The 19,526-nt window shown below is 49.6% G+C and overlaps 2 protein-coding genes across 4 annotated transcripts in view; one reads left to right on the plus strand and one right to left on the minus strand.

Moving 5' to 3' along the window:
* The window catches only part of LOC112061285 (C-type lectin domain family 4 member F-like), a 269,396-nt gene that overhangs the window by 120,597 nt on the left and 129,273 nt on the right, over positions 1-19,526 (plus strand). The gene's annotated exons all lie outside the window — the stretch shown is intronic.
* LOC122172930 (C-type lectin domain family 4 member F-like) overlaps positions 1-19,526 on the minus strand; it is a 70,426-nt gene that overhangs the window by 7,066 nt on the left and 43,834 nt on the right. The window contains exons 2-5 of one of the 2 annotated variants that reach the window (XM_065598400.1): positions 18,144-18,260; positions 7,528-7,635; positions 5,350-5,457; positions 4,402-4,553 (exon numbers count right to left, since the gene is read on the minus strand). In XM_065598400.1, the coding sequence (XP_065454472.1) occupies positions 4,402-4,553; positions 5,350-5,457; positions 7,528-7,635; positions 18,144-18,260 (485 nt within the window). Of the gene's footprint in view, positions 1-4,401; positions 4,554-5,349; positions 5,458-5,550; positions 18,261-19,526 lie in introns of those variants that run through there. The other variant, XM_065598398.1, reaches the window with a different exon arrangement.

Consider the following 19,526-nt stretch of genomic DNA (forward strand, 5'->3'; position numbering starts at 1 on the left):
AAAGAATTAGAAAAGCTATCTCGTACTTCAAAAAAGTATTTTAAAAAAGTCGACAATCAAGGAGAAAGCTCCAAGCAATGCATTGAAGGTGATTATTCATCAACTGATGAAGACCGATCGAACCAAAGATTACCTTTATCAACTGATAAAGATGAACAACAATCCGACCAAAGATTATCTTCACTAACTGATAAAGACGAACAATCACAATCCATCCAAAGATTTACTACTTCAGCTGAAGAGTCCAGAAATGAAGAACTGTTATCCAAATCTAAAACTGAAGAACAATTATTGGAAGGTGGAGAGACTGACATAGGATCGGATCCAAGTACATGACCGACAATAATTACTGATACAATGCAAATTATTATTGTGAAAAAAGGTCCTTCAAAACTAGATCCTACATTTGAATATCCATTTAATGAGTCAAATCATCGATTTATGCCATCCAGTATGAAGAAAAAAATGAAAAATGGGGAACAAATTAATAAATCGTGATTAGTGTAGTTTTTTGTTTTTGCTGCAAACTGTTCTGTAACTCGGACATTTTTCTGGCAACTCTAGGTTTTAATGACTGGCGAAATTTGCATCAGCATTTGAAAGAACATGAAACATCAAAAAATTATTTCCTCTCATTGACAAATTGGATTAAGCTGTCAAACAGATTACGTACTGGTACAACAATCGATGTGGAACAGCAACATCAGCTAAATTCAGAAATTCTACGTTGGCAAGCAGTGTTGGAACGTTTACTGGCAATCATTAATTTCCTAGCCGAACAGTGCCTCGCATTCCGTGGATCCTCGGATATTTTATATGAGAATAACAATGGAAATTTCTTAAAATTGGTTGAGTTATTGGCAAAATTTGATAATGTTATGGCGGAGCATGTATGAAGAGTGAAAGATGGAGAGAATCACACCCATTATTTGGGTAAAAATACACAAAATGAGATCATAGAATTAATTTCTAATGGAGTGTGTAATGAAATTTTATCGAATTTGAAACATGCCAAATATTACTCAATTATAGCTGATTGTACTCAAGATCTGAGCAAAACTGAGCAAATGTCAATAGTTTTATGATTTCTGAAAATTGATGAAAATGCAGAAGTGAAAATTTGTGAACACTTTCTAGAATTTATACCAGTGAATGAAACTACTGGGAAAGTCCTCACAGATGTAATTCTACAGAGATTGGAACACTATGGAATACCTTTAGAAAATATGCGCGGTCAAGGGTACGATAACGGCTCAAACATGCGAGGACGACATGCAGGTGTACAGCAAAGAATATTGAATTTTAACAATCGAGCTATTTTCATTCCTTGGCATGCGCATTCGCTCAATCTGGTTGTCAGTGATGCTGCCAAATCATCTAAAGATGCCATTTCATATTTTACCACAGTGCAAGCAATTTACAACTTTTTTAATGCTTCCACACACCGTTGGGCAGTCTTGAAGCAGCATCTTGAACAAAAACTCACACTTAAACCTCTGAGTCAAACTAGATGGGAAAGCAGGATAGAAGCTATTAGACCATTCCGATATTCATCAGGAGAGATTTACAATGCACTATTCGAAATAAGCCAGGACTTGTCGTATGATCCTTCATTTCGACATGAAGCTGAAACATTGGCTCAGAAAATGATGCAGTTTCAATTTTCATGTTGCACGGTTATTTGGCACAATATTCTAAATCAAATTAATTTGACCAGCAAAGTTATGCAGAACATAACCATAGACATATCCGAGGCAAAGATGATTTTGAATAAAACTCTGGAATATTTAAAAAAATACCGTTCAGATGAAGGATTTGAAGAAACTGTCAAAGAAGCAACAACAATAGCAGAGGATCTTGATTTTGAACCAACGTTTGCACCTCAACAATTCATTCGTCCTTGGAAAAAAACAAGACAGTTTTGTTATGAGGCTCACAATGATCCTATTCTCGATCCAAACGAAAGGTTTAAAGTTGAATGTTTCTGTTGTATTTTGGATGTAGCTATAACTTCCATTGAAGAAAGATTTTGCCAGTTGCATGGTCATTGTGAAACTTTCGAATTTTTATACGATATTGGAAATATTAAAAATCAGTTTTCCAAAGAAGACCTCATGAAGCAGTGCCAAGACCTACATTTAGCGCTCAGTGCTGATAACGCTGCTGACATTGATGCAGTAGAATTGTCTGATGAATTAATAGCTTTTATCTGAGCTAATAAGTCCTAAAACTTCTCCTCTAAAAGTATTAGAATTTATAGCAAGAAATGATTTTTTCACTCCAAACACTGCTATAGCATTACGCATTCTTTTAACATTACCAGTATCAGTGGCTTCTGGTGAGTGCAGTTTCTCAAAACTGAAATTACTAAAAAATTATTTGAGGTCCACCATGTCTCAAAATCGTATGTCAGGACTTGCATTAATTTCAATTGAAAGTACTATTGCAAAAACTTTAGATTTCACTGACTTATTAAAAGACTACGCAAGTATAAAAACCAGAAAAAATCAGTTCATATAAATTCTTTTAATTTATGAGAAACTGGAAGACACTAACGTTTTTCATTACAGTGTCTAGTTGAACTCAAATTGTTTGTAATTGTGTTTTTGTTAAAATTAAATGTTAAAATTACACTAGTAGAAAATTGTTTTATTTCACTAACTACAAATTCTCTGTTTTCATTTTTTTAAAATTTTAAACAGTCAAAACAAAACTGCAAAGTGCAAACATGTGTAAAAGCCAAAAAATAGCGCGGGGGAGGGGGGGCAGCCAAAATTGTTTTTGCTTGGGGCAGCAAAAAACCTAGAGCCGGAACTGTTAATAGTAATAGGATGAAATTTAATAGTGAAAAGTGCAAGGTCATGCATTTAGGGATTAATAACAAGAATTTTGGTTATAAATTGGGGACACATCAGTCGGAAGTAACAGAGGAGGAGAAGGACCTCGGAGTATTGGTTGATCACAGGATGACTACAAGCCGCCAATGTGATATGGCCGTTAAAAAAGCTAATGCGGTCTTGGGATGCATCAGGCAAGGTATTTCCAGTAGAGATAAGGAGGTGTTAGTACCCTTATACAAGGCACTGGTGAGACCTCATCTGGAATATTGTGTGTAGTTCTGGTCTACCATGTTTAAGAAGGATGAATTCAAGCTGGAACAGGTACAGAGAAGGGCTACTAGGATGATCCAAGGAATGGAAAACCTGTCTTATGAAAGGACACTCAAAGAGTTTGGCTTGTTTAGCCTAACCAAAAGAAGGCTGAGGGGAGATATGATTGCTCTTTATAAATATATCAGAGGGATAAATATCAGGAAGGGAGAGGAATTATTTAAGCTTAGTACCAATGTGGACACAAGAACAAATGGATATAAACTGGACATATTAGGAAGTTTAGACTTGAAATTAGACGAAGGTTTCTAACCATTAGAGGAGTGAAGTTCTGGCAACAGCCTTCCAAGGGGAGTTGTGGGGGCAAAAGACATATCTGGCTTCAAGACTAAGCTTGATAAGTTTATGGAGGGGATGGTATGATGGGATAGCCTAATTTTGGCAATTAATTGATCTTTGATTATTAGCAGGTAAATATGCCAAATGGTCTGTGATGGGATGTTAGATGGGGTGGGATGTGAGTTACTACAAAGAATTCTTTCCTGGGTGCTGGCTGGTGAGTCTTGCCCACATGCTCAGAGTTTAACTGATCTCCATATTTGGTGTCAGGAAGGAATTTTCCTCCAGGGCAGATTGGCAGACACCCTGGAGGTTTTTTGCCTTCCTCTGCAGCGTGGGGCACGGGTCACTTGCTGGAGGATTCTCTGTACCTTGAGGTCTTTAAACCACGATTTGAGGACTTCAATAATTCAGGCATAGGTTAGGGGTTTGTTACAGGAGTGGGTGGGTGAGATTCTGTGGCCTGCGTTGTGCAGGAGGTCAGACTAGATGATCATAATGGTCCCTTCTGACCTTAAAGTCTATGAGTCTATGAGGTGCATGGCCCCTTGCACACAAGCCTTCCAGATACAGACTTCTAGATTGTCCAACAGGAGCTCAGGCCTGGGGAGAGGGATCAAAGCGGGTCCCCACTGGGAAAGGTCATTGGGTTTGCAGGAAATGCTACATTGGAAGTAGGGAAAATCAGAAATGACCCTGACCCCAAATCCCCCTCCCCCGACACCCCAGACTCTGGGAAGTCCAGATCCTGGCACTGTTCCTCTGCCCATCTCTGCTTTTAAACTGATGGGTGAATGCCCTGAGTCAAGTACCAAGGCTTCACATCCTCTCCAATAGTTTGCCACAAGGCACATCGCAGAACTGGAACCTCAGCTGCCCCCTTCCACCTCCTTCTGGTATGAAACAAGGCACTGACCCATTGTCCAAGCCCGTAGGAGCTTCCTGCACTCACCTGTTCTGCCTGGGAGGAGACGGAGGTCAGGTGCGAGTCCTGAGACACACAGAACCGCTCGGCCTTGTCCCACGACTTTCTTCTTTGTGAAAAGTAATAGAAGTTCCCGCCGTAAAACCTCCAGCCCTTGGGGAGCTTTGTCAGCCCGTCACCTAGGAGCAGAGACTGAGGTGAGAAGCCCGGGCTAAAGTCACAGGGACACACGCAGGGAGCTCGGGGTTTCTAGTGCTGCATTTCCCCTGCCCTTCAGCTGCCCCAAGCCCAGGGAACTTCTGAATCCTGATTCTCCAGAATCAGAATAAGTAACTTTTGTGGCCACATGATGGATCCCGGAGAGCGCTGCAGAAAGCAGACACCACAGGGTCACTCCCCCAGCACTGAAATGCAGCTGCATCTGGGCTGGAGCATGGGCGCTGGTCCCAGTACAGACTAGCACGGCTGTAATGGGAAAGGGGGGACTCACTGTTCAGCTGAGCTGGCAGGGGGAATTCAGGAGGGGGAATGTAGCTGCCCAAGGTGGAACATCCCCTGGTTCTGTATCAAATATTTTCAATGATAATGAGAAATTGAGGTCTCGGGTCATTTGCACATCAGCGTCCCCCCCCTCCAACACCCTGCCGGGGGCGCTGGCTCAGTGATGGGTCTGAAAGTAACGCCCCATACGCTGGAATGCCAGAATCACTTTTTGCCTGTGACCTGACAGGTTTGGAGCATCTAAGAAGAGCTGGTAGCTGGGTGCTCCCATTAGGCTAACGAGGCCCAGGGTGTAATTTAACTCCACACTGATCACCACGGTGTGGGCCCAGGTGCAGCCACAGGTGATTTTTAATGGACGAGAACTTGGTGCTGGTGAAAGGCGCTGCGCTGTCAGCCTTGGAGCCTGAAATCCTCCGTTTATCCTCAGCACCAGGAGAAACGGCACCAGCCAGCGCTGCAGCTAGTACTTACTGACGTTGTCCAAACGGATCTGGATTTCTCCATACGCTGCACTGACATTACCCAGCTGGTCTTTCAGCATCCGGACTCCTGCCTGCGCTTCATCCAATAGCTGCAGACCTAGAAGAAAGTCACAGCGACTTCAGTGGAGATGCAGAACACTGGATTATCAGCACATGTGGTAGAGCAGCAGGCCCCTGTGTGCCAGGCGCTGTACGGACAGGAGGGGACAGTCCCTGCTCTCAACAGCTCACAGTCAAAATAGACTCTAGGTGGGAGAAATAAAGGATGATTTTCCTGCTGGGGAACTGAGGTGCAGAGAGACGTGCCCAATATCACACAGGAAGTTTGCAGTGGAGCTGGGAAGTGACCCCAGCTCTCCTGAATTCTAGCCCTGTCCCCCCAATCTCCCCAGCCGCCTCTTCCCAATCGCTCCCACCTTGTGAACTGTGAGTGGGTCACCTGCAGCATGTGGCAGAGCTGAAGCTGCAAGAGATCTGTTTTGGGACCGGCTCTGTTCAATATCTTCATTAACGCCTTCGATATTGACATAGAAAGTACACTTATTAAGTTTGCAGATGATACCAAACTGGGAGGGATTGCAACTGCTTTGGAGGACAGGGTCATAATTCAAAATGATCTGGACAAATTGGAGAAATGGGCTGAGGTAAACAGGATGAAGTTTAACAAAGACAAATGCAAAGTGCTCCACTTAGGAAGGAACAATCAGTTTCATATATACAAAATGGGAAGAGACTGTCTAGGAAGGAGTACGGCAGAAAGGGATCTAGGGGTTATAGTGGACCACAAGCTAAATATGAGTCAACAGTGTGATGCTGTTGCAAAAAAAGCAAATGTGATTCTGGGATGCATTAACAGGTGTGTTGTGAGCAAGACATGAGAAGTCATTCTTCCGCTCTACTCTGCTCTGGTTAGGCCTCAGCTGGGGTATTGTGTCCAGTTCTGGGCACCGCATTTTAAAAAAGATGTGGAGAAATTGGAAAGGGTCCAGAGAAGAGCAACAAGAATGATTAAAGGTCTTGAGAACATGATCTATGAAGGAAGGCTGAAAGAATTGGGTTTGTTTAGTTTGGAAAAGAGAAGACGGAGAGGGGACATGATAGCAGTTTTCAGGTATCTAAAAGGGTGTCATAAGGAGGAGGGAGAAAACTTGTTCACCTTAGCCTCTAAGGATAGAACAAGAAGCAATGGGCTTAAACTGCAGCAAGGGAGGTCTAGGTTGGACACTAGGAAAAAGTTCCTAACTGTCAGGGTGATTAAACACTGGAATAAATTGCCTAGGGAGGTTGTGGAATCTCCATCTCTGGAGATATTTAAGAGTAGGTTAGATAAATGTCTATCAGGGATGGTCTAGACAGTATTTGGTCCTGCCATGCGGGCAGGGGACTGGACTCGATGACCTCTCGAGGTCCCTTCCAGTCCTATAATCTATGCACATCCATGGACCCGAGCCATGGCCCTGGGCTCCAGGCCGGGTTTTTGAACAGCCCAGCTTTCCGGCGTGTTCCGTGCTGGGGTTTAGTTCAGGCCCATCTTCTGATTGGACGCTGAATAACCTGATCCATGGACCGGTTTGTATGTGCAGAGGGTTGTGAGACGTGGCCACAAGGGGGCGCTCTGCCTCCAGCAATGGGACTGTGGCAGTTCCCAAATTACTGGAGCTGCATAGGAGGGGCTCAGGGAGTGGGGGGGAATTGAGACCCACGAGTACAGCTCCACTGACGTCCTGCTTACACCAGGGTCTGAATTCGGCCCTGTATGTCTCATGAGCTGCATCCGTCTGTCCCGCGAATGCAATCCTGACAATACAGGGCCATGGTGAAAACTCTGGAGCGAAGGGAGCAACAGGGAAAGGACAGAAGATGTGACCACTAGGCACCCTGCTTAGGAGCGTGGGGCGCATGCAGCCAGCCTGCCACTGCCAGGCAGGGAGCTAGGAGGGAACCTGGAGCAGCCACCCATCCCTGGGAACAGAGCCTCCGTTGGCAGAGGAATGCGCAGATCAGCAGCTCATTAGACAGGGGATGGGACCACCTGGCAGGGACGTCTATGGAGGGGAGTAGGAGGATGCCAGGCACCCACCATCCCTATAGGCCGGAAAGTGCTCAGCTTCCAGGCCAAGGGAGGGGAGCTGACCCTAATGCCTAAGACCCTCGTCCTGCGACTTACTGTCCGATCCCTTTGCTGAGGCGTCCGAGGCGTTGTCAGGCTGCAGAGAGACTTGGAGCTTCTGCACCGCTTCTTCAACCGCTTGCAGCTTGCTCTGTGCCCGGAGATCTAGAAATCACATGTCTGCAGGTCAGCGACTGAACTGAACTGCGGCTGGAGACCAGCCAGGCCCGGAGAAGGAATATGCTCCGAGTGCGAGCCTGTTCTCTATGACTTCTATTATTTTAATCTTGGAAACCTTCCCTCCCGAGGAGAGACACAGGCAAAGCCAAGGCCCCGTTCGGGGCTCTCTCCTGGTGTATGTTACGCCGTGTTAACGTAGGGCGTCAGCTCTTTGGAGCAGGGAGCTACAAACTCCAGCAGAACAGATTGGGATTAAATCTCAGGAAAAGCTTCCTCACTATCAGACCAGCAGGACGATGGAACAGACGCCTCGGGAGGTTGTGGAAGCTCCTTCACTGGAGGTTTTCAAAAGGAGGCTGGAGCCGTCTGTCTGGGATGGGTCAGACACAACATATCCTGCATCTTGGCAGGGGTTAGACTAGATGCCCCTGCGGTCCCTTCTCACCCGATGGTTCTGGGATTCTATGACCTCATTTTCCTGTGTGTTTGTGCAGCCCCTAGCGCGATGCAAAGCAGGACCTGGGTGCAGCTTCTGGGCTCTGTGGCCGTCCGAGTGCTTATTAACGATCCTGACAGCTCCGCTCCTGGTGTGTCTCAGGGGCCTGGCTGCTAACTGTAGGCCCAGACCCTTAGAGGTGTTCAGGCCCCAAACTCCTAGTGATTCCAATGGAAACCAGGACCCCAAATGCCTATGAGGATCTGAGCTTGCAGGACTTGGCCAGCTGCTCAGATGGTGTCAATCTGACTTCAGAGGAGCTACTTCGATTGACACCTGCAGAGCATCTGTCCTTAAAACCCAGCCTTCACTCCCCTTAGCGCTGCAGGGCCAACCCAGCAATGCCCCAGGGAGCAGCTTCTCTTCCAGCTTGTGCATCATCAACAGACTTGTGATCTAAGTGGTGTCTGCAGAACCTTTCCCGCGATCCACCGTCCGTCTCTGGCTCCTTTCACTGCAGTATCTGAGCACCTCACAGGCTTTAATATATTATTTAATGTCGCACGACACCCCTGTGAAGTAGGGAAGTCTCCTCCCCCTGTTTTACAGGTGGAGAACTGAGGCAGAGACAGGTCTCATAGACCTTACAGCCAGAAGGGCCCATCATGATCATAATCTGACCTCCTGCGGGCCACAGAACCTCACCCACCCACTCCTGTAACAGGCCCATAACCTCTGGCTGAGTTACTGATTGAAAGACTTCAAGTTACAGAGAATCCACCATTTACACTAGTTGAAACCTGCAAGTGACCCGTGCCCCAGGCTGCAGAGGGCAGCAAAACACCTCAGGGTCTCTACCAATCTGATTTGGGGGAAAATTCGTCCCCGACCCCATTGAAAGGTGGATCAGGACCCGGTTAAATGGGAGACTACAACGAGTCATGGTCAAAGGTGAACTGTCAGGCTGGAGCGATGTTACTAGTGGAGTTCCTCAGGGATCGCTCTTCGGACAAATCTTATTTAACGTTTTCATTAACGACCTTGACACAAAAAGGGTAGTGCGCTAATGAAATCTGCAGATGACACAGAGTTGGGAGGTATTGCCAGCGTGGAGGAGGACCGGAATATCATACGAGTAGAGCTGGACGACCTTGAAACCTGGAGTAGTAGAAATGGGATGAAATTCAGTTGTGCAAAAAGAAGAGGAGTACTTGTGGCACCTTAGAGACTAACAAATTTATTAGAGCATAAGCTTTCGTGGGCTACTGCCCACTTCTTCGGATGCATATAGAATGGAACATATATTGAGGGGATATATATACACACATACAGAGAGCATGAACAGGTGGAAGTTGTCTTACCGACTCTGAGAGGCCAATTAAGTAAGAGAAAAATTTTTTTTTGAAGTGATTGTCACGGAGTGTGGGGGAACTCAGGGCCCTGCACCCCCGGCTTCCTGCGATTCACCATGACTCTCAGCCAACCAGTAAAGCAGAAGGTTTATTTAGACGACAGGGACACAGTCCAAGACAGGTCTTGCAGGCACAGACAACAGGATACCTCTCAGTTAGGTCCATCTTGGGGTCCTCGGGCATCCCAGCTCCCCTTGGGAGGTCAGAGCCATCTCTGCCTCCCAGTCATCTCACCAGCCAGCTTCTGAGACTCTGCCCTCAGCGACCCCTCCCACAGCCTTTGTTCAGTTTCCCGGGCCAAGGTGTCACCTGGCCTCTAACCCCTTCCTGGGTTCTCATGTTACATGCTCAGGTATTCTCCCTCGGCCAGTCTCCCATCCCCCAATGCAGACTATCCTAGCCACACTCCCCTGTCAGCATTCACAGACCACAGTAAGAACAGTCCCAGTTCGTCACATCTCTTCCCCCTTCGAGACCGAACTGAGCAGGGTCACTTTAACCAGTGACCCGGGGAAGTTCGAATCTACCCGTGTTCCCATGGATGCCCCAGCATCCCTCCCATTCCTTGGTGAGAATTACACCAGGCCCCTCCAGTTTCACGCCCCCCCTTAGGTCGGGTGTGCTCGATGGCACTCGTAGGTCGCATGTGGGAAGGTTTATGCGGCCTGTGCCCTTTTCCCACCCCAATACCCCTGGGGTTCCAACTGGGCTGGGGCCTTCTCCCGGCGCTCCAGTCTGGAGGTCTGTGATTCGGGCTCTCTTGGTTCAGAGCCCCCCTTTTAACCTTGGCCACGCTCTGGAAAGGGTCCTCTATGCTGGGCAAGGGTCCTAAAGCTGTTTTCCCCTTGTCCCGGGCCTTCCTCCCCCTCTGACGGGTCACAGGATCGGCAGTACTGTCGGACAGTAACAAAGACCCCAGGCCAGTAAAAGCTCCGTAGCAGCCTCTGCTGGGTACGCCAGGTTCCCTGGTGCCCTGAGAGGGGAGTGTCATGGGCCCGGCACAGCAGCTGGTGGCAATACTTCTGGGGTACCACCAGCTGCCTCCTGATCCCCCCTGACTCCATTTTCCCTGGGGGAGCCCATTCTCAGTACAGGAACCCCTTCTCCCACAGGAACCTTTTCTGGCCACCTCGTCCCATGGTCTGTACCGCACTGAGATCGGCCAGATCCCTTATCTTACGCAAGGAGGGATCTTTCTGCACCTTGGCCTGGAACTCAGCAGCTGGGACAGGGATGGCCACCTGCTCTTTCTCGCCGGCTGGGTCTGAAGCCGCAGCCTCCCTGAGCCGTGTCCCTGGGCGTTCCCTCCCCACCAGGTTAGGGTCCTGCGCCTCGGGCAACGTACCCTCCCCAAGGTCAGGGCGCAGTGCCCCTCGCCGGTTCTGACTGCGGGTCACAACCAGTGCACTTTGGGGGTTGCTCGGCCAGTCCTCCAGGTCCCCCCCCATCAACACCTCAGTGGGCAAATATGGGTGTACCCCCACATCCTTGGGGCCCTCCTTGGCCCCCCACTTCAGGTGTACCCTCGCCACAGGCACTTTGACTGGTGTCCCTCCTACCCCCATCAGGGTCCCCGTTGGGCACCACCTGATCTGGGGCCACCACCTCGGGCCGGGCCAGCGTCACCTCTGCGCCCGTATCCCAGTATCCATTGACCTTCCTCCCATCCACCTCCAGGGGAACAAGGTACTCTCTCCGGAGGGACAGCCCCGCACCCACCGTATAAACCAAAAACCCTGAGTCTGGAGCATCCAGCCCCCCAGAGGAGCTGGCCTGGAGCTCTCTTCCCTCCTTAGCAGGTGGTACACTGCCAGCCCCGCTTCCCTGGGAATGCTGCCTCTCGTCCGGCTGGGTCTCTACCCAGTCAACCCTCTGTGGGTTCGGTCTGCTCAGTCTGTCCCTGAGCCTGGGGCACTGGGCCCGTATGTGGCCTTTCTGGCCACAGTGATAGCAGCCCGTGTCCCATGGGTCCCCTCGAGTGGGTCGGATGGCCCTGACGCCGGATGTTCCCCTTTGATGGGGGTTTTCCGTATTTTCCCAGTGGGAGGTCCCATGGTGACTCTCTCTCCGCGTTGTGGTGGGACTGTTCCTTTGGGACTCCTCCCTGTTAGCTCCTGACCGGCTCTTTACAAACTCATCGGCCAGCCGGCCTGCATGTCGCGGGTTCTCTGGCTTTTTGTCCCTCAACCACAGCCTCAGGTCGGATGGGCACCGCTCATAGAGTTGCTCCAGTACCAGCAGTTTAACCAGGTCCTCCTTCGTCTGGGCCCCATCTGCCCACTTGCTGGCGTATCCTTCCATGCGGACGGCTAGTTGCAGATATGAGATCTCAGGGGTTTTATCCTGACTCCGGAACCTTTCCCGGTACATCTCAGGAGTCAGCCCAAACTCACGTAGCAGGGCCTTTTTGAATAGTTCGTAGTCCCCTTTCTCTGCCTCTTCCAGTTGGCGGTACAATGCCACGGCTTTGGGGTCCAGTAAGGGGGTGAGAACCCGGAGTCTGTCTGCGGGATCAACCTGGTGCAGCTCGCAGGCCGTCTCAAAGGCATCCAGGAAGTCATCCATGTCCTCCCCCTCCTTACGTGGGGCCAGGATGCACTTATCAAAGCTCCATGCAGTCTTGGGTCCCCCCTCACTCACCGCAGCCGGGGGCTCGCTGCCCCTCAGCCTCGCCAGCTCCAGTTTATGATGCCTCAGCCTCTCTTCATGCTGCCTCTGTCTCTCATTCTCCTTCCGTTCATGCTGCCTCCGTTTCTCTTTCTCCTCCTGTTCATGCTGTCTCTGTTGTTCACGATCCTCCAGCTCTCTCAGTTTTAGCTCTTTCTCCCATTCCAGCCAATTCCGCTCCATGGATGCTGAGCGTCGCCGGGAGGATCCCCTGCTGGCCGGGGGGGTCACGGTGCCCTCGGTATTTGCTGGGCTCCTCCCCACCCTTCCCCTAGGCATAGGAAGGAGGGGTCTGGGGAAGCCCTCAGCAGCCGGCTGACCACTCCCAGCCGGGACAGACACTGGTGCCTGCACTGCATCTGCCAGGCTGCTTCCCTCAGAGACAGGGATCAGTTCATTCGCGCAATCTCCCGCCTCCAGCTCGGCAATGAGCTGTTCTTTGGAGAGCCTCCCACTGCGCAGCCCCCTCTGCTTGCACAGCTCCACCAGGTCGCTCTTAAGCCGCTTGGCATACATCTTCCTGCTGGCCACTCACCGGCCTGTGTGCTCACAGCTCCCCACAGTTTCCAGGGAGACCCCAGTGTGCCAGCCCTTCTTGAGGTCACCACCTCTCTGCCAGGGTCGAGCTGCAGACTCCTCCGCCCCTGGGACCTCTCGCTGCAATCCCCCCGGGGGACCCTGTTACTGCAAAAGTCCTTCTCGCTGGTCACACACTCCCAGGGGTGATAACCGTCTCTCTCTGACTCTTCAGCATGCCTGGTCCCCGTCAATCCCTGTTGGTTTTACTGCTCCCCAGTCACTTACTGCAGGAAGCGCTGTCCACGGGGTGCAGTAGATCCCGCCGCTGCCACCAGTTGTCATGGAGTGTGGGGGAATTCAGGGCCCTGCACCCCCGGCTTCCTGCGATTTACCATGACTCTCAGCCAACCAGTAAAGCAGAAGGTTTATTTAGATGACAGGGACACAGTCCAAGACAGGTCTTGCAGGCACAGACAACAGGATACCTCTCAGTTAGGTCCATCTTGGGGTCCTCGGGCATCCCAGCTCCCCTTGGGAGGTCAGAGCCATCTCTGCCTCCCAGTCATCTCACCAGCCAGCTTCTGAGACTCTGCCCTCAGCGACCCCTCCCACAGCCTTTGTTCAGTTTCCCGGGCCAAGGTGTCACCTGGCCTCTAACCCCTTCCTGGGTTCTCATGTTACATGCTCAGGTATTCTCCCTCGGCCAGTCTCCCATCCCCCAATGCAGACTATCCTAGCCACACTCCCCTGTCAGCATTCACAGACCACAGTAAGAACAGTCCCAGTTCGTCACAGTGATAATCAAGCTAGCCCAGTACAGACAGTTTGATAAGAAGTGTGAGAATACTTACAAGGGGAGATAGATTAAATGTTTGTAATGGCTGGGCCATTCCCAGTCCTCATTCAATCTTGAGTTGATTGTATCTAGTTTGCATATCAATTCCAGCTCAGCAGTCTCTCGTTGGAGTCTGGTTTTGAAGTTCTTCTGTTGTAAGATAGCCACCCGCAGGTCTGTCATTGAATGGCCAGACAGGTTAAAGTGTTCTCCCACTGGTTTTTGAGTATTATGATTCCTGATGCAAAGTGCACGGTCATGCACGTAGGGATTAACAGCAATATTAACCCCCATCTTCTCCAATTTGACTCATAATTTCCCATGTGGAACTATATCTAATGCCACTGAAATCCAGATAGATGAGATCTGCTGCATTTCCTTTGTCTAAAAATCAGTTATCTTCTCAAAGAAAGAGAAGGTGGGTCTGGCATGATCTACCTTTTGCAAAACTGTGTTGTATTTTATCCCAATTACCGTTAACCTCTATGCCTTAATACTTTCTCCTTCCAAATTTGTTCGAAGACCTAGCATACAATTGAGGTTAAACTAAAAGTTTTGTAGTTTCCCAGATCACTTTTTTCCTGTTTCTAAAAAATAGGAACTCCATTAGCAATTCTCCAGTCACTGGGTCTGATCCCTCAGTTTGTGGATTCACTAAAAATCCTTGCTGGTGGGCTTTCAATTTCACGTGCCAGTTCCTTTAATATTCTTGGATGGCGATTATCCAGGCCCCCCAGTTTGGTCCTATTAAGCTGTTCAAGTTTGATTTCCACCTCAGATGTGGTAATTTCTACTTCCATATCCTCGTTCCCTTTAGCCAGCCTGCCACTACCCCTAACTCCTCATTCCATTTATTAAAAACGGAGGCAAAGTATTTATTTAGGCATTTGCCCATGCCTAGATTATCTTCAATCTCCAACACATCCTCCATGTTTGGCAGTCCCTTTTTGTTTATATGGCTATAGAACCGTTTACTGTTGGTTTAATTTCCCTTTGCAAGGTCCAGCTCTGCTTGGCTCTTGGCAGTTCTCACTTTTCCTTGCACTTTCTGATCTCTAAGGGTACATCTACACTACAGGGGGGAGTCGATTTAAGATACGCAAATTCAGCTACGTGAACAGCGTAGCTGAATTCGACGTATCGCAGCCGACTTACCCCGCTGTGAGGACGGCGGCAAAATCGACTTCTGCGGCTTTCTGTCGACAGCGCTTACTCCCACCTCCGCTGGTGGAGTAAGAGCGCCGATTCGGGGATCCATTGTCGCGTCCCGACGGGACGCGATAAATCGATCCCTGAGAGGTCGATTTCTACCCGCCGATTCAGGCGGGTAGTGTAGACCTAGCCTAAGAGGTAGCTTTCCTTGCTGATCCATCCCATCTTCCATTCCTTGTAGGATTTCTGCTTTCTCTTAATCACATGTGTGAGATGCTTGTTCATCCAGCCTGGTCCGCAACCCTTCCCTAGGAAGTGTTTCCCCTTGCTTGGGATGCAGGCTTCAGAGAGCTTCTGCAACTTTGACTAAAGTAATTCAAAGCCTCCCCCACTTTCAGATCCTTGCGTTCTTAAGCCCAGTCCATTCCCCTAGTTAATTGTGTTGATATTTAAAAGTTTCCCGATTTGAAATCAAGGCCCCTAGTTGCAGACCTAGTTTTGTTTGTCCTTCCATTTAGTTGAAACTGAATTAGCTCATGATCACGCGAACCAAGGTTGTCCCCTACAACCAGCTCTTCTCTGGAGGTCCTCCCTACTCACCAACACTCAGTCTAAAATGGCATCACCTCTTCTTGGTTTGGTGACTATTTGGTAAAGAAATCTGTCAACTCTCACAGCCAGGAAAGTGTGGGCCCTACTATTATGATTAGCACTTGTCCCCCAATATATAGCCAGAAAATTAAAGTCTCCCATAATCACACAGCTCCCAGAAGTATATATTTCATTAAAGTTATTCTGGAGCTCTCTATCCCTATCGAGATAGGATCCTGGGGGTCTGAAGCAGACCCCAAGCACTATCTTAGGGGAGCCTGTGGGAGCTTTCTTCCCCAAAGTGATTTTGACCCAAACAGTCTCTCATTTATCCATTCCAGCACTTTTAATTTCTTTACAGTCAGTCTATCTCATTATTAATATACAATGCTACTGCACCACCTTCACCTTCATTTCTGTCTTTTCTGAATGGCACATACTCTTCATTGTCTGTACTCCAGTTCTGGCTACTATTCCACCATGTTCCTGTTATCCCTGTAACATCTGGTATCACTTCCTGCACCAGTAGATCTAGTTCCTCCATTTTGTTCCCCAGGCTTCTGACATTGGTGTATATGTAACCCTTCTGCCCATCTAAGTTGGCAGCAACAAGGGCCGGGTTCTGTATCTAGGGGTTCCGTTTCAATAACACAATGCAAAACCGGCTCGAGCCCCCACCCAGTGACCTGGGACAATTACATACCACCCCCTGGGCGCCCCTAAGAGGCAATACTTCCCCTCTCGCAAGCACGGAGTCTGAGTGTAACAGAAAATGTTTAATAACATGAGGTAAATGACATCAGCATTAAATTGGAAAAAAAAACACCACAAACAGGATTCATAACACATACCATGAGCAAAAAATCCCACCCCAGCAAGTTGGGCCGTGTCCTTTCCCTTGGGTTCTTGAAACCAGCAACTCAAGGTTCACCAAAGTCCCAAAAGTCCAACAACCCCCCAAAGTCTCTGTCCCTGGTCAGTGCAGCCCCAGAGTTTGGGGGGGGGCACGCAGGGTGTTAAGGAGCACCTTACGTGATCCGAGGCCGACGGGGTTCCGCTGCAGCCTTCACCACGAGCCGCTTCACGCCACCAGTTGCCCCGTGAGCTGCTCCCGCCGTCCCACGAACTGCTCTGGCAGCTGCTCCACTCTGCTCACCGACCTGTGAGCCGCTCAGCTCTGCTCCACTTCAGCCGTCCCTTGGGCCGCTTCCACAAGGCTCCACTCTGCTCGCCGCTCCGCTCGCAAGGCTCCACTCTGCTCGCCGCTCCGCCAGCCGCTTAGCAATATAGCTTCAGGCTCCCCCACTAGCTAACACAGCCTCAGTGATTTCAGCTCTTAGCAATTTCAGCTCATAGTAGTAGGGGAGCCCCAGTGCACCATTGGCCCAAAGTGAATTCAGCTCAACAGTCAGTAACTAGACTTCTAATAGAATCAAACTTAGCTCTGATATTCAACAGTGGAGAGAGGAGATAGTGCAATTGGTGTTTCAACCCCTCAGAGATGGGCCCAGCCCATCAGGTACAAATACCTGTCCCCATCCTCTCTCCATTTACTGGGTTTTGTAACCCATGCCCCTTGTCAAGCAAGTGCTACTTAGGTAATGGTGAAGGACTCCCTCAGTCCTTCTGTCATACAACAGTTCCACTGGCCTTGATTCACAGAATCAGGGTAACAAAACTTTATTCTTCCTGCCCCAATAACAGAGAAACTGGGGATCCCACACCAGCCAAAGTAACCACTTTGAGTTGCTGTTGTTTCATGCCAGGCGAGTGGGTGTGCCTATGCAAACAAGATCAGCCCCTGGAGTTCTTTTCCACACTCGCCATAATTCACCACCAGATGTCAGGGTAGAGCTCATCCTGACTCTGCTTACATATAGACACCTTAGTTGTTTCCACTCGGCTTCGCCAGGGTTCCTCACGCGATTAGGTACAGTCATGCTACTGCCAGTATCACCTACTACTTGAGTATTAGCAACATGGATATGGAAACTCTCTTTCCTCTTGATGTCCATTCTCCTACCCTCTGCTGTTCCTTTCTCCATTGCAGGTGCAGCGGAAGAAGGACTGAGCACCCCGCAGGTAACTCTGGTGGGGTGGGGAGTGCATGGTGGCGCTGGGCTGTGCGCGGGCATTTCTGGGCAGAGGAGACACGTGGGGCGGTCACGTGTCCTCCCCTTTAGATTGTGGCCCCCCAGCATGGGGAGGCACCAGTTGTCTTTGCCACTCACTGCCCCTAAGGAACAGGGGCTTGTCTCCCCTCTCCTCCAAGAGCTCTCCACTCCAACTCCCTGTTTTCAGCTCTGTTTGCTGGCTCCAGGGCAGAGCAGGGAATTAAACCCAGCAGTCTGAGCCCCCAGACAAGCGCCTGAACCACTGGGCCATCCGGTCTCTCCGTAGGGCATTTCCATTGTGCCATGAGGAGACCTGGGGCTGAGGCTCACGCTGGTGATAGGTGGTCAGGAAAGGACCCAGTGTGACCCTCAGAGCGCAGGTTGAGCATGGGGGGCTGCCACGTGTGATCTGAAGTCACTGAGGTGACGCTCAGGCAGGATGAAGTTCACCCAGACCATCCCTGACAGGCGGGTGAATAACCTGTCCTTAAAAACCTCCCGTGATGGGGATTCCACAGCCTCCCTACATGACCTGTGCCAGTGCTGGACCATCATTAGACTTAGAAAGTTTGTGCTAATATCAAACCAGCAGGGCAAGATCTTACAACTCCATTCGAACTCCCTGGAATAGGAGATTTATTTGGGGGACAGACTGGAAACACGGTCGATATTCGGCTGAAATGTGGGGGTGCCCCCCCCCCCAGTCGAGCCAGCTGGCCTGTATGGAAGTTGGCAAACGTTGGGCTTGGAGCTGCAGTTGAACTTACATAGAAGTGTCACAGCCAGGAGGGACGTGGCCAGGGCCAGACTCAGGAGGAGAAGGACAGCAGTGACGATGTCCCCCGCCCTGGGCCGCCAAGGGTCCGATGTCTTGGGAGGATTTCCTTGAAGGAGAAGAAGAAACGTATCCATGGAAAGTTACAGCTCAAATGCCACTGACCGAGCAAACTCCATCCCCCAAATCCAATAACTGCTCCGCCTCCTATTCCCTGACTGTGGTTAACAGCAGCAGCGGAATCAGGCCAAATAAGGTCAGAACCGACCTGAACTCCAATGTGAAAAGCGACCCTCCCTAAATCAGGAGTGACTCCAGTGCCAGGCAGGCATCCTGTGAGAGAGATCTGGGAGCGGGACTTTCCCCCTGCCTCAGCATTTCTTGAGAGGGACGTTTAGGGGTTGTGAAGTCCAGGCCCAAAGGAGTATTTTTAAATGAGAACAGGAACCTGAAACAACTTATGAAATATCAAAACAACGAAGCAGTGAAATGAGGGGAAATGATTCCTTACAGAAGAAAAGTGGGGCTGACAGCAGCAGTGGGCTCAGAAGGGCCTTTCTCCAGCATCCCTGTCTAATAACCCATCCCCAGGATGCTGGGCTCCTCACTGCAAGGCAGCCAAGGGGCGAATCACAGGGCAAAGCCAGAAGATTGTGTCTCCCCTGCACATTAAAGGGAGAAGACTAGAGCTGCATTCGAGCCAGGATCGATGTGTAGACAGAAGTAAGTGTGCTCTGTGTGGTGTGGATTTGGTCTCCCCAAGGTGAAGGGCAGCTGCTTGGAGATGCAAGACTGTCAGATTCTCCTCTCCCTGAAAGTCTGTCTGCCGCACCCTCTTCCTGTCTGATCTGGGCCTCAGCCATTAGCTCGCGCCATTCCCCCATGGGAACCAGCAGATAACACTCAGATGCCCAGATAATCCCCTTACATTGCAGAAGTCGCTTTTCTCACGCTAACCAAAGGGTGAAGCTGCCTCTCACTAATGTACTGAGTTTACAATTCTCAGCCTTTACTGAAACAGATTCTGGGAGGAGCTTCTCTGTCACCCAGCGCAGGCTACATTTCCCTTGTGTTTTCCTTTGTCGCTGCAGAGAGCCTAGCTGAGCTCGGTGTGTAGATGCAGCTGCCTACTGAACCTCACATCCTCACCCACACCCTCCACTTCTGTCAGCCCCGTCTCTTGACCCTTCCCGGGCTTCTTTCATGGACCTGTCCTCCATGAACTTACCTAGTTCTTTTTTGAACCCTGCTATTCTCTTGGCATTCACAACATCCTCTGTCAAGGAGTTCCACTGGTTGACTGTGTATTGTGTGAAGAAATACTTCCTTTCGATTGTTTTAAACCTGCTGCCTATTCATTTCATTTGGTGACTCC

The sequence above is a fragment of the Chrysemys picta genome, chromosome 5 (genome assembly GCF_011386835.1).
Source record: "Chrysemys picta bellii isolate R12L10 chromosome 5, ASM1138683v2, whole genome shotgun sequence".
Lineage (NCBI taxonomy): Eukaryota > Metazoa > Chordata > Testudines > Emydidae > Chrysemys > Chrysemys picta.